The sequence below is a fragment of the Phalacrocorax carbo genome, chromosome 11 (genome assembly GCF_963921805.1).
Source record: "Phalacrocorax carbo chromosome 11, bPhaCar2.1, whole genome shotgun sequence".
Taxonomy (NCBI): domain Eukaryota; kingdom Metazoa; phylum Chordata; class Aves; order Suliformes; family Phalacrocoracidae; genus Phalacrocorax; species Phalacrocorax carbo.
In genome coordinates this window covers 21,254,796-21,269,794 of record NC_087523.1, presented here as the reverse complement: position 1 = coordinate 21,269,794, position 14,999 = coordinate 21,254,796, and the positions used below count along the sequence as shown (strand labels likewise).

Below are 14,999 nucleotides of genomic sequence, written 5' to 3'. Positions count from 1 at the left end.
AAATTTAACAGTGGGCAGGGAGGAAAAAGTGACCGAGCCGTTGGCGAACATAAGTTATATTTCAGTAACATACCAGAGTACCTCCCAGGTTAGCGTCTCTTCTTCCTACATATCACCAACACCTTGGCAGAAATTGCAGCCCATGTCTAGGGCTGTGCTGTGCGGTGCCGTGTGCATTATTTGGATTACGATGACGTCTGGAATAAGATCAGCGCTGCTTACGTGGCTCTGTGCAGACAAACTAGAGCAGCCTACAGAATACTTACTACATATAGCCTGTTACATCCAGTATCTGGCAGTTAGCCTTGAAACAGGAGTATGATGACACTGCATGTAAGCTTTTTTCTCTCTTTGACTTCTCTGATAAACTTATTAACTTGCAGGATGACCTGATGGACGTGGTAGCAAGTATAGATTTATCAAGGAAAACTGTGAAAAGGATCCGGATCAACTTTGTCTTTGCTCTAATTTATAATCTCATCGGTGTTCCCATAGCCGCTGGTACGTGGACGTTTCCCTGCAGTAACAGGGTTGTGCTGCGTGACTAGGAGATCGCAGCGATTCACTGTTGTGTGGAAGAGCATCCGTTTTCTTTGTTTCTGACTGTCAGTAAGCGCAGAGTTCTCTGCCTGGGGGCGTTGCGGTGGTGCGTTCGTGAGCTGCCCTCCTCCCCTGTTACGGATATGCCCAGCACATCAAAATAACTTTAAGATAAAGGGTTTATTGAATGAGCTTGATCCTGTGACCAAGCAGTTTACCGCAAGGCGGGCAAGACATGCCTACCTCTGAATTTCAGACTGTGTAAGTGGCACATCCAGCTGTATTCACCTGTGGGCTCTAGCTGAGGTAGGACACAAATACAGATGTATTAAATACTTCTTGCTTAACGCTAAACTAAAATCCTATTTATTAACATATTGAAATACAACTAAAATTAGACAGTCTGTGTGAAATAGTATGTGTTAATATATGAGTAACGCTCTGTTCCTGCTCTGAACTTACTGCTGTTTTATTTTTCTAGGTGTCTTCCTGCCCATCGGTTTGGTTTTGCAGCCCTGGATGGGATCTGCAGCAATGGCTGCCTCCTCCGTTTCTGTTGTGCTTTCTTCTTTGCTGTTAAAGATGTGAGTATGAACAGTCTTGTGGTTTGTAATTTGGATTTGAGGCTCAGGTCTTTCACTCTGAGTGGCAGAAAATAAGCATGAGGCTATGAGAGATTTCAAAGCCTTTTGAAGAGCAGCTCGTGCAGGTCTGTCGTTCGCAGCAGCTGGTTTTGTTCTTGCTTGAGGAATCAGTTGGTCCAAAGCACTTCAGAGAGTAGCGTTTAAAGATGTCATTTCTAATGTGAAGAGAAACGTACAAATGAGAGGTGTGTTCAGAACAGAAAAATTCCTTAGTGGCCTTTGTGTATTTGTGAGAAATCTTGTCAGGCCACGCTGGCTTCGGAGGCAGTGCAGCTGCGAGCTCCACACTGACACGGAGGATTGTTGCAGTCGGGAAACTGGGCTGCTGCGCTTGTCATCGCCCTGTTGTTCCTTACCCCGCAGTCGGGAGCAGCAGAGCACTGTGGTGGGAATGGGATCTTTTGCTTTTTAGTTAACAGAGGAGGTTTCAGAAGGAGAGGAGAAGAGCTGGTAAATGACAGCTACGGTGGTGTGCTCTCGGTGGATACGTTTTGCCGATACGTTTTGCAGATGCTGAGCACCACCGAAGCAGTTAAACACCAAGTGATGTGTGTCAGCTTTCCCTGTTCTTCTGCATCCAGGCCAAAAAGCACTGAATTAGCTTCTGGTTGTGTAGTAGCCTTGCAAAATCTGAAACTTCCATCACTGTGTAATCGATCAAATCATGTCTCTGCTGTGCGTGATGATAGCACGTAGGCTGGTTTCTTTCCATATTTTACTGTACTTTACTTCAACCTGAGATATATTGTCATCTTCTGGTTTTTTTCCTTCCTTAGGTACCAGAAACCAAGTTCTGAGAAACTCGAGTTCCGGGCCCGCGGCCAAATGCGGCACAAGAGCTCGTCAGAAATCAGTGTCCACATCGGAATTGATGAGGCTGGGACGGGCTCTCCTAAACTGAGCTTAATGGATCGAATCATCAATTACAGTAGAGCCTCTATAAACTCGCTCTTTTCAGACAAGCGTTCAGTGAGCAGCATAGTTCTTAATGAACCAGATAAGCATTCGCTTTTGGTGGGAGATTATGGAGAAGATGATGACACGGCATTGTGAAAGACTCGCCCCTCTCCTCCCAGCCCTGCTAAGCAGAAAAAAAAGCCCTGAAGCAAAACGAAAACACAACCAAAAGAGCTGGCTAGAAGTCTGTGCATGTACTGATCGTTTCTGGAGGTCTTTTCAGATGTATTTCTTCTTTATGTAGAAAGCTAGTTTATTTGCGATTTATTTCCAGGGTTTGTTTTGTTTTTTTTTTTTTAAACCAGACTTACCAAAAAAACCTGCTGCAGGGGCTGCTAATACTTGCAAACAGGGCCGTGTTACCATTCCATGAAGCTTGCAGTATAGCTTTTTTTTTTTGGCAAAATGTCAAAACACAATTAGGGAAACTAAGGAACCAGAAACTTATTTCCCAGCCTTATAACAGGCTACTTTATGCATAGTCAAGTTTAGTACTGTGATAAAAATACTCTAAATTATTGCATCTGCAAAAATACCGAAGGTTCTGTGTTTGCAGATAGATGTGCCTTACTTCAAAACTTCCAGGACCCCTCTTGTTTCCATAGTCTGCCTTCAACCCGAAATGGTTGCTCGCAAATGCCTTTTCCTTTGACAGACATCTGATTCCAGCTTTCCACACTCCTAGCTTCAAATCATCTCGCCATTTGTGATCTGGATTCCTGCCAGGCGGAGATCACTGAGAGGTTTTGGGTTTGCTTTCTGACATCCTACCCACGTTTTCACTCTATACATCCGTGCCCCAGTACGCTCCTCCTAAGACTGGCTGCTTAAAGGTTGAATGTGTCGGGAGGTTCGCTCGCTCCCAGCCTCTCCAGAGCCAAAAACTCCTGCAACACCTCAACGCGGTATGAATGTGATGTGGCATTAGGCGAAATGTGTAGCTTTTTAAGAAGGCGGCAACGTAGTTAGTGCTCACTGCCAGTATCTACTAGCACTCCTTAAATGAGCCGGAATGGTTTGGACGCCGTCACGTAGACTACCATTAAAATCGTTACAGTCCAGTCTTTGCAGATATCTAACGCCATCCAGGAATTTATCATGTGTCAGGTACTCCGTAACGTCACTTGCTTGTAAAGATAAGTGTCGTGTCTGTATACAGGGATGGTCCAGAATCCACTCCATAGACTGATCCAATCCTCCTTTGCTTGGGGTGTTCAGGTCCAGCTTTGTGAATTCAGCCTTCGTTTGTTACTGACCTGAAATATCAGAATGCAGGTTTTGATCAGTAAATCATTAACATTAAAAAAATATTCTCAGTGAGAGATAAAGGTGTTCAGCACCCAGTAGCTACCTGTTTGTTACTTAATAAACCTTGCTCTTCAAGTCCTCTGCCAAGACAGCTCTCTGAAGCGATTACTAGGTTCGATGGCGTTGAATTAAGTTACGAATTAGAGTCCACGGTGTAAACGTGATTCCAATTTGTGCTTCTAGAGAGGGAATACTCAGTTTGGAGCACGGTAAAGACACCTCTGTAATGTTCTTGTTCTTAACCTGAAGTCCGAGGTCAGCGCATAGGTTGTGTATGTAAGAAGTCGGAAGTAAATAGCTCTTGCGTTTTATCTGAGAACTACCAGAAGATACCAGCGTAGGAAAACAGAGGAGTTGTGCTGGGGAATAGGTTGTTAGTAAATCAGCGATGCCTGTTACGTTGCAGTGAGGAGAGCACCACCGTTGTTTGCTGCCACTAGCTGAAGAAACCAAGTATTTCTGTTGCAGGATTTAAGTTCTTAATATCGCTACAGGAATATAGATTTTTTTTTTTAATTAGATTATTACAATATGTTCAAGTCGTACTGTTAGGAAATGCTGAGATACGCTACTGCAAAGCCATTCCATAAGATGTTGTTCTCAGCTTTCAGCAGCAAAGCTGTTCCTTACAAAGCAGTTACCTTAAACAGCTTGATCGTATTGCGGTGGCTTCAGCGCCTCGCGACCGTGCAAGCAGTTTCCAAAGATTTCAGTTCTCTTGTTTATCCACCCTCGTTCTCAGTGGTGTTCTTGGCAAGGTTCTGCCGATGAAAGGGAAGTATGGTACATATTTTTGCCTGGATTGTGCTGACGGGTGGTCTTAATCGTGCAGCGAAGAGAGAAGGCAGATCCCAGCACGCTTTTGGATGGGAGTTTCGCTACTGCAGGCGCTGGCCCAGCCCCTGGTTATGGGATATATGGCATGTAAAGGACAGGCGTCATGCTCTTACTGCAGCAAACGGTGGTTTAGGGCTAAATTCCTGGTCGGTAGATAAAGCAGAATGAAGAGTTTGTTAAATTATTTCCGAATATATTTTTTAGAGCACTTTGGCTTCAACCTTTTGCAGTGCAAACTGTACGTAGGTTGAACGCTTACAGTGGAATGCTGGGTCTATCACCAACTTTTTTCCCCAATATAGATGTTTTTCTAGGCTTTTCCATTTTCTATGAAACGCAGCATTTCTTCCAGTTACAGCAAAATCAGGCTGCTTTGCAAAACCAGGATACTTAATGGGGAGCAGAGATGATTACTGGGGAACAGGAAACAGTAAAGTGCAGTGGGGTGGCAGCTCCTAAGTACAGTCAGAGGAAAAAGCTCGAGAGAGAGAGGAAATAGCTAAGCTTAAGACCAGTGTTAGCTCAAGAAATGAATGGGTATAAGATGGGTGAGCTGAGACAAAGCTTTTTAACAAGTAGGGGGTTCTGAGACAGCTTCTCATAGTGCGGTGGAGAGCAAATCGCTGTCATGTGTCTGGAAGAGGCTCGCATGAAGCGATGCCAGCAAACGCCGTGGGCAGGAAGTCCCTTTCAATCCAGTTTTCCTCTTCAGGAAAATCTGTCTGGACTTGCCTTTTGAACTTGAATTTAGTACACAGTGCGTCTGAGTAACATACAGCTGATTAAGAAATTCAGAGTCCAGACCTTTGAAAATAGGTTGTCTGTCCAACACCGCCCCCACCCCCCAAAGGCATGACGCTGACTTAAAGAATATTTATCTTGTGATTAAAATATTATCTAAGGTGCTTTATGTTGAAGAACCAAAATATTTTTCAGTTTGAATGTACAGTGCAAGCGAAATAATGTGGGAGCTAAGTGTTTTCCCTAATGTAAATGTTCTAATGTGTAAATATGTTCCTCCCGTCGGAGACAGTCTAGATTCGGGAATTTAAAATATCGCTTGGAAACACACAGTTACAAAGGAAATTGTATTACTAGTTTGTCTATTTTATTGTTTTCTGTAACTAGCTATTTATAAAACCTGTGCTCTATTTAAAGAAACAAAGTACATACGCTCGAGGCTTTAAAAATTGCTCTTTGAATCTTACCGATAAACTTTTAAGAGTAGACACTTGAAATTTTATATGAAAAAGAATGTGAAGCTGACAGAACACAATGGAAGCAAGCATTTTATTTATTAAAAACTCTGTGTTTTCTTGCCTAGAACTTCCAACGAAATGTTTTGAACTTGAGATTTTTTTAATTCACTTTTGGAATGAAGAATGGAGAGATGAACGCTGTTGTGGAGCGTTCAGTTAGCGCTGTTATTTCCTTACATCTAGAAACGCGTAGTCTCACACTTCCTATTCCTTCAAGCCTGTGCCTCCATCATTATCATGGCAATTATAAGCTATATAATAAAAGTGTAACAGCCAAAGCCTGTTTTAAATCGTGTCCCATGATCTCCTTGAAATATTTCTTTTGCTGACTTAACAGATCCTACTGCCAGCTGTGCAAAAGTTCTCCCCGTCCCTTCCTCCGCGCTGTTCAGTTGAGGCCGGGGGTGGCACCTCGGGGAGGCGCTGAGGCCGGGTCGCCCCACAGCAGGCTGGAATGTGCGCGTACGGGCCCGAGGCTCTGAAAGCAGCTTCACCTGCCCCAAGTAAGGGCGCTCTGGGTGAAACGGGAGGGCTTGAAGCACTGTTGCTTTGTGCTTGTTCAGCAAAAGGCTGAGGATCGGAGCTTCTGAACTCTGTTTCCAGCTCTGCTAAACTGCGTGGCCTTGAGCAAGGCACTCGGGCTACGAGAAACCGTAGGGCTGTTGGCAAGTGGCGTTGGCGAAAGCGGGGAGTTGTGCAGTAGCGATGTGAAGAGCCCCGCCGAATTACGGAGTCACGGGGTAGCTGAGGCTGGAGGCGACTGCTGGGAGGTCACGTAGTCGAAACCTGTCGAAGCAGGTGAGCTACAGCCCAGGACTGAGACTTTCGGTGTCGCCACAACCTCTTTGAGCTGCCTGTTCCACTGGTCCGTCACCCGCATAGTAAAAAGGTGCTTCCTTAGGATTAAATTGCCCGTGTTTCAATTTGTGCCCATTGCTTCTTGTTCTTGCTCTGGGCGCTACTGAGAGGAGTCTGGGGAAGGGCGGTGGTTTGCGCAGCCACTCCGTGTCCCAGAGCCGAGCGTGAAGTGGCGGGGCAAGCTCAGCGTGAGCGCTCCTGCGTTCCTCCCGTGGCGATGGCCGGGCTCCCATCCCCAGTGTAATGACTTGGGTCAAAATACGGCACAAACCTCCTGCCAAAGCTTAGGTAACTATCCTGAGCAGCGTGTGAAGCGATGAGGAGGGGTAATGAGATCCCCTTCCCAGTTCACTGGCTGTTAGGGGAGGGCTTGGCTGCCCGACTGGCCCCCAGGTTGTGGCCTGCGACGGCCAGCGCATCTCCCAAGGGACCTTCCACCTTCAGTTTATCAGGGTGGAAAAAATGTGTGAAGCCTGAACAACTCTCACACATTTTGAGTTTTCTAGAAGCATCTCTCGAGCATTTTAAGTAAACAATGACTGAAAGCTCTAGTGCTCCTATGAGCTGTTTTTCTTACTTTCATTTAGAAACAACCCAAATCCTGCTGTGTCCAAAGCACTCCTTGCTCCCTGCTTTTGCCTCTCCACTGTGCCTTATGCCTCTTCGCAGGTAGATTTGCCAGGCTGGCTTCTGGAGTTCCGTGGTGCCACTTTCATTGTATTGACAGAAGAAGAGTTCCTTTTTCACGTTTCTGGATGGCTCAGGCCAGAGTCCTGCAAAGATCTGCTCTGTCCCTTGGGACCTCGGCTTATCCCCACCTGGCGCCGAGTTGGTCTCACCTGGAGATAGCGTGGAGGTTTTGGTGCGATGCTGCGTGATGAAGAGCTCCCCTCGCGTCTCCTCCTTCAGCGCCCGAGGTGACTCGCTGCTTGGCTAGAGCTGGGTGGGCAGATCCTGCGGCACTGGGGAGTAGGCGGGGAGCGAGAGTCCTCAGACGTGTTTAGTGACCACTAATTTTAGGCAGAACGAGTCTTCACTAGCTCTGCTGTTGTGTAAAAGATGAAGTTTGCATCCAAGTCTTTCCAAGATGAAGAATTTTGCTTTCAGTTAAGACACAACCCTGTAATTCCTTCGTCTCAGACTGACTCTCATTGGCCTAATATGCCCCAAAAGGTGTGGAAACCTACAGGTTTAGCCCTTGTGGTTTTGAAAATACAGGCTCGTTGCACAGAAATAGTAACCAAACCCTTCAGGTCTGCTTAATATAGGCCTTTAGTTATTTTGGCTTAACAGAGTGTGTGAACCTTCTCGTTTTAAATTGAACAGTCTGTTTTAGCTATGACTGAATTTAAAAAGTACAATAAAAATTTACTATAACTTTTTTTTGCATATACATCCAGCTACAGTTTTGTAGCAGATTGTTTAGTGAAGTGGATCAAAAGCAGCTCAGTCCGCAGCCTCGGGCTTCTGTCGCTGTGCACGGGATCGATACGATACTCGCCGTGTAACTTGTGTAAGGGAAGTTTGAGTGAAGCCACGGTCAGTCTGCCAAGGTACAAAACACATCTCGGCCTCAGTCAGGATAAGATCAAACATTTGTTTTCTAAAACCTTTTGTTTTTCAGCAGCTTTAGAGTCGCAAGGATAAACCAGAATAAAATAAGCTGTATCAGTGAAAGTGCATTTTGAGATTGGGAAAATATTTTTCTTTTGAATCTCAGAGAAAACAGCTCATTTTCAGGAGTCGGTCCAGACTGGCCAACCTAGCTGCAGCGGCACGGGAAGGTGGCCGCATCAGCAACCCAGGCCTTTACCCCTGGAGCACAGAACACAGCCGTATAGCCAAACCTCTCACGTCACTGGTGGCGTTAAATGTCCCCATACACGAGAGTCTTTCGTCTAACACCCAAGGCCTTTCCCTTATAAGCTCTACTTCCAGATTCTGGCATCTTGGCAAGAGAAATACCCAAGTCAAGTAAGTTACCCTGATGTGAAGCTGCACGACCTCTCTGAACCCAAAACTCGCCAGATGAGCACATCTCAGTTTATCCCAGATTATCTCAGTTAAAGGTTCCATAGTTTCAGGGAAGATCAGTGATTAATCTGGAGGACCCTGATCTGGACTCATTGAAACATCTTATTTGTAACAACCTGTGTTTTTAAAAAACAAACAAACAAAAAACCCCCAAACACTCAGACACTCGTTAAGTAGCTGGGAGTCCTCAAATCCTGTGTCAAGGGTCCTTGGGAAGGAGGTGCAATACAAAAATCTCTGCCTTCATCTGCCCAGCATACATCATCTGTGATGCAAGTAACAGCAAGTTTAATAGGTAGAGAATTAGAAATTATTAAGACTGTCCTGGAATGTGAAAATGCCTCTCCTTCCCTGAGATCTGACAAGTCAGTGGTGTCTCCCAAGTGAAAACTTCGAGCGGTCACGGAGCAAACTCTGTCGCAAGCCACGGATTTCAGTTTTCTGTTAGCTCGTGTAGGTGTCCGCTAGAGCAGCCTCTCACCTGCCTCACATCCCCTGGGCCAGCAGGCGCCTGTGAGAGTGCAGCGCGGAGCGCTCCCGTTCGGCAGTCCTGTTTTGTGGCGGGAGGGGGGGAAAAAAAAAGGTTACACTATTTGGATCAAGTATAGGTTCATTTTACCCTGCGTGAAATCAGTGGAACAAATACCAGCTTCTAGGGCTCTGATGGAAAATTATATAGTAGATAATGATAGGATTAATGTTATTCCGAAGCGTATGCCTTGTTTGGCATTACAGAAGCGTACCGAAACGCTGCGTTCCGGCAGCCTGCCATCGCCAGGTACTCCGCTGGTTAATGTTGGAGCCTCTGCAGCTGCTGCCTGAAACGTCGCGTTTTCAGGCTTGATGGAGTCCATTTTACCAGCGCGCAGTTCCCGCGTAGATTTTTATTTTTTTATAACCACTCCCTAGGTGCTTTAATTTTAGTATGGCTACATTATCTTCTTTTAAGATGCTCTGCTTTTTTTTTTCTTTTTTATGTAATGTTTTTAGAAAGCATCTCTGCAGAGCAGTTTGACAAACCCTAAAGGTCAGGCTTTGATTCAGAATTCAGCATTTGTCTCAATACCAGAGCTGTGCTACTGACAATATTATTTTGTTTCTCCTTCCACCTGGCTGGATAATTTAGTAGTTGTGAATTTGTATCGTACCTCCTAGGTCATGAATCAGAACCGCTGAAGGACGGGGTAAGTTTTTTTTTTAATCCTATTAAACAAATATCACAGAATCCCAGAATCCCAGGTTGGAAGGGACCTCAGGGATCATCTAGTCCAACCTTTCTAGGAAGAGCATCTCTAAAATAAATCCCGTAAGGAGAGTTGGAGAGCTGTACACACACGAGCTCAGATGGAAGGAAGAAGAGACAGCATGTATAGAGTAGGATTCTCTAGCATTTTCAGTTTAACTCCCCACACAATTTTATACTTGGCCAGACCCGAAGCCCTTCATTCCCTGCTAACGTGAGAAACGAGATTGCGTGCGCTCATTTGCCAGCCTGCTGCCGTGAGGCGGGTGACGGCAGCAGCCAGGAGATGTACAGGTTTGTTCTCTGGCTACACCTGTGCTAGAAGCTTTGGATTTTGCCCACACTTTGGGCAGTTTTTCCTATGGTGCCAGACTGGCTACTCAAACTTCATATCTCAGCAGATCATGAGATGGAAGAGATGGGAAGGATTAAAAAAACCAGACAGAGCTAGAGTTGGTGAGAACATATGGGATTTGTGTTCACCTAAACTTTAATCTTCAGAGCAGTAGTCAGTTTGTGGATATAAATCTTAATATTTTTGCCTAATTTGTCCTTAAATTCCAGTGTTCCCACCTGGTAGTGCTCACAGTGCAGTGAGTGCTTTACGATCACACACGGAGGCAGAGGCCCTGAAGAGCAGAGAAGTTTGCCAGCAGGTAACTCCACCTTTTATTTAGGATAAAAAGGCAAAAGCTAACCCTGCGCATGCCCGCTGTAACGAATGCCATGTAATTTCTCAAAGTCTTTGCTAATTCCACAGAGCCACAACTGGCTGATAATTCATAGAGCATGTAAGCAAAGGTTCTCTGCTGTAAAATGATTGAGTTCAAAGCAGGTACGGTCACCTATGGAGGTGAGCTCGGCAGACATCCATGGCAAACGCAGAATAGCCTGAAATTAGCGGCATCTCCTGTGTCCGACGGGCCTGATGTGCACGAGCAGCAGAGAACTCCCAGGAGCTTCTTCCCATTGCTAGTGTCAGGAGCCAAAAGCTGAGCAGAGCTGAATTGGTGCTTCCTCCTGCCTCCTCCCTTTTACTTGGTGCTGGGACGGCTCCTCGGTGGGGTGTCACCTCCGCAGCCTGCCTACCCCGCAGCACCAAACTGTGGTTTGTGCTGTTAGAAACTGCCCTCGTTAAGGAGGTAAGAGAGAAACTGAGGAGAAAAAGGCAAGATCCGCTTATTCCTTCAGCGCCCGGTCGTTTGGGAACTCAGCAAATTGCAAATTGACAAAGCAGACTTGTAATTTCCACAATTTAAATTAAGTGCAATTAAAGAAATATATTTAAACATCATAAAGTGGAAAGCCTATGAGTGGATTAGGTAGCTAGAAATAGGGAAAGAGCGTAAAAAGAGCACCTGGCAGAGTTTTGGGGAGGAATTTTCTCACCAAAAGGCAGAAAAGCCCTTCCATTGCATCTTGCAGGAACTGTGAAACCACAGAGAAATATTGGTAGAGCGTTCACACTTCCCAGTGCCTTCTCACCCACCTTCCCCTAGAGGGCCTTGTTTCTTAAAAAGTCCAGAAACAGCATCTGCTTCATAAGACACAGGGATACTGGGACAGGCCAGGGGGATGCTGGGCTCAGGCCGCAGCCCTGGCGCAGGCAGGAAGATGCTCCAAACCACCCTCACCTGGGCTTTGTTCTGGTCACTGAACCCACAGTTCAATGATGAATCTGTTGGGAGGGTTAAACCGGGGATTTTGTTAGTCATTTTTGTTGGTAATTATTGTTAGACTAATTTGTTAGCCTTTTTTTAAGTAAGCAGCATTAAAGGTCTAAAGGAAAAGATAGGAGCCGTTTGTATTACAATAGAAAAATGTGCAGTTAAGATTGATGAGGGGAGTAAGTCTTGATATTTATATTGAATATCAAATTGCATGCCCCAAACACCATCAGCTTTGATTATCCCAGCAAATCTGTATTACAAATCAGTTCGATATATGTTAAATAATAATTCTTTTAAAATCTTATTTTTACATTGTGGTTTTAAAACCCCATAGCGAAATACGTGATCCCTGTGTAAAAGCCTTTTAATATAAACAGTCTTGCTCTAGGCTCATTTAGTGATGCTCTGTCTCAGAAATCTAGGTGTCTAAGGTTGAGAGCCAGCATTTGGGAGGGGGAAGGAAGGTTATTTCTCAGTCTCCCTCCTGAACTTCTTCCATCTCTCTCTCAAGAACGCTCTCTTTCCCACCTGCGCTCGACTATTGCACTACTGCAAGGAGAAAACTTAGAACTTGTGCAGAAGCCTGTTCTTAAGTAGAAGCTTAAAATGCAGAGCGATACAGATGAAGATGCAGATTATTGGTCTCCGATCCACAGCCCTTCAGTTCGATTCATATAAACACAGGCCAGTGCATCAAAGCCCGTGATCTGCCTAAACTTGCCGTGATCCCATTCCTTTAGGCTAAACGAAGCAGGCAGGATCGTGCAGGCGAGGGCTATGTCAGTCTAAAGTACAGCTTCTGTTTCATATTCCTAGAAATTTACTTCCTCGGATGGTCACAGGTCTAAGAACAAATCCTCGTTTTGTCATCACCAGCCCTTTGCCCTCCTGGCTTTGTGGTAGTGATTAATTTAAAACTACTGGTTTTGAACTGTTTGCAAGGGCTTTATTCTTTAAATATTTGCAGTATATTCTAAATATTTCACAACAGGAGAGAGGACAGAAAGGTGACTCAGGCGTGGAAATGAGCTTTGAGTCTCGAACACGTGCCTGTAATACTTCCCCTTTCTTTGTAACTTCTTTATAACGCACAAATTCTGGTGCCCTGGCCATGTCCCATCTGGAATTATGTGCTGCCACAAGTTCTCATGTGACTTCCTCCCTATTCCCCTACCTCATGTTCTTCACCAAAAAATGGAGAAAAGGTATAAAACCAGAGTACACCCCATGCTCATAAGGTGTTTGTACAGCTGCAGTCCTGCCCAAAGCAACAGATCCTTATAACGGGGCTAAGCTTCTAATTTCAGATAACCGCAGACTTCTTACACAATACTCTGCTAGCCTATCAGATGTGTGTAGTTGTAGTGGCGTTAGTTCTATTGAGCAGAGTGTTCTTGGTGGGTTTTACTCATTTATTTTTATTTATGGCTCGCTTAGTCCATTATTCCTGAATGCTCTCTTCTAGCCGGGGGTTAGCAAGTGTCCCATGTCCCCCCTCCTCAGCCAGCTGTGGTGTATAGCTGTCTTCCATCTTACGTTACTGTGGGTCCTCAAGTTACCGTGTTTGTGCCATGCGCTGTGACATTTCTCCTCCGTACTTTTCTACCCCTAGGAGGTGGCATGCAAGCTGTTTAAAATACAGTCTCCTACTAATGAATGAATCCATTTACCAGGGACAGTAATAGGTGCTTCGAGGACGCGGTTATGGACTGCAGCTGAAAGGAGCCTTCCTTTCTGAGTCAGCATCAAGGAATTTAACCGTTGCCTTTGAAGGAAGCAGCACAAAGTAGAACGGAGAGAAGGAAATGGATTAATTTCAGACCAGTCAAATAGTTACAGCTCCTGTGGGTCTGGAGTATCCCTTCCTTATCTTCTTACCCAGAGTCCCTTTAATGTGAGCATTTGTTCACCTGCTATCGGCTGTGCGTCAGGCTCAGCGGGTAAAAGCAGGTCTTAGCAGTCGTACTTGTCTGCAGGCGATCTCCGCTCGTCAGAGAGCTCTTTTGCTGAACAGACCCTGGAGGAGGGTCTGAAAACAGAGCACTCCCAGATGCCGGGAAGGCTGGATTCAGGACTGATTTAGGATTTGACTCTTGGGCCTTGGTGAATGCTGTATGAGCATCAGTACTTCCAGACATCCCTGCCCACTGGTGATACTGCCCGTGCTGCCCAGGTCCGCTGGTTTACAAGGACCCTGCTGGCTGCAGCAAGTTCAGGGCTGGTTTACTAATTTGCAGAAGGGACCTTTGGATACGCTCCAGATTTACTCTGCAGTCAATATTGAGACCAATACTGGACCTAATTTAACTTGAACTCTGATTGTATGAATTATAGCTATAGATGATAAACTACGTTGACACACACTGGCAAACTAAGGTCTGTTCTTCTCCATCCTAACAGGTGATTTCACATCATCTGTTATTTTGTTCCCACTTGTGTTATTTCAGCTTTTATTGCTGTTGGGATTGCTGTATAACTTGGGTAAACTGACGTCTCTAGCCTGCCTTTGAGGCCCATCCAAGCTCTTCCGAGCCTTCTGACAAGTCTTGCAGCCTGAGGCTCCGGCCCTTGATCCTCTGCCCCAGAGCCCACACAGGCTGGATGTTTTCATCTATGGGCAAGAAATGCATTAGTTTGGCTCTTGATAGATCTTCCTATTTTGTTTCTTGTAAGTGCACGCTTGTTTTCTTCTGTTTTGCCTGCACTTTGCTTGCCTGTCATAGGCTGTTCCTCTAAATTTGGCCTTTCTGTCAGCAAAGAAGCAGTTTTGTCAGGCACTCGGCTTGCTATCACAATTTTCTTAGCGGCATCTGTATATTTAGTGAGTGTGGCAAAAAAATAAACCTGCCAGCAAACAGAAAGGCCTAGCTATCCTATGGGTAAAAGTCAAAAGCCCACAAGCTGCTTTTTCATGGAGCGTACCGTCGTGATGTTGCATTTTGGGCTACATGTATGCTGGGCTGGGCAATTTTTTGACAGCACACACACAAGCCACATTTCTGGAAAGTGTGTCTCTCTAAACAGTTGTTTTTCCTAGTTGTCTTGGAAAGTATTAATCTATCCACGTTGTTTAAAAATATGCTGGGTTTTGTCTTTTGGCGGAGATGCCCCAGCCCCACCTCTCAGCTGCGCAGGTGCCTGTCCTTCGTTTGAAGGATTCCTGCGCCAACATTCAACATTGAACCCTCAAGTAAGATCCAGAACTATTAATTTGGGCTTTTAGAGATTGGAAATGAAAGAGGGTTTGGTTCAGTGAAACCTGATCAAGTCCTTGAGGAGGAGACAGAACAAGTAGGTGATTGTTTCCAGAAGCTGTGAGACCGGGCAGGTTTATGTCACCTGCAGGAACTGCCGTGCTTTGCTTTCCTCAAAAAGCGCTCTGGAGGTTTATTTTCAGTCCTACAACTATATTTTTGACTCGGCGGCCGGCCCTGCCTCCCGGCCCCGGGCGACCGGCCTCTCGGGCCAGGGCGCGGTAAGACCCTGCGCCTCCCCAAGGCCACGGGGCGGGCGGCTGCGTGCGGTACGTGACCGGGCCTCCCGCCGCAGCCCGCCCTCGCGCGGGGGCGGGCAGGCTGCAGACGGGCAGGCGCTTCGACCAGTAGCGACGCGCGGCGGGCGGCGCGGCCCAATGGGTGTCGCGCAGGGG

General features: G+C 45.8%; 1 protein-coding gene and 1 long non-coding RNA gene across 5 annotated transcripts in view; one reads left to right on the top strand and one right to left on the bottom strand.

Annotated features, from left to right (window-relative positions):
* ATP7A (ATPase copper transporting alpha) overlaps positions 1-5,840 on the top strand; it is a 31,717-nt gene extending 25,877 nt beyond the window's left edge. For all 4 annotated transcript variants that reach the window (XM_064463385.1, XM_064463384.1, XM_064463383.1 and 1 more), the window contains exons 21-23: positions 384-501; positions 1,022-1,124; positions 1,961-5,840. In XM_064463385.1, coding sequence (XP_064319455.1) covers positions 384-501; positions 1,022-1,124; positions 1,961-2,237 — 498 coding nt within the window. In that variant the 3' untranslated portion in view covers positions 2,238-5,840. The remainder of the gene's footprint in view (positions 1-383; positions 502-1,021; positions 1,125-1,960) is intronic.
* A 4,234-nt stretch (positions 5,841-10,074) lies between these two features.
* On the bottom strand, positions 10,075-13,915 carry LOC135315302 (uncharacterized). Its single transcript, XR_010374736.1, has 3 exons — positions 13,229-13,915; positions 13,021-13,115; positions 10,075-10,805 (listed from the first exon to the last, which is right to left on the bottom strand). It is a non-coding gene; the product is annotated as an uncharacterized LOC135315302 (long non-coding RNA).
* Positions 13,916-14,999: the final 1,084 nt, after the last annotated feature.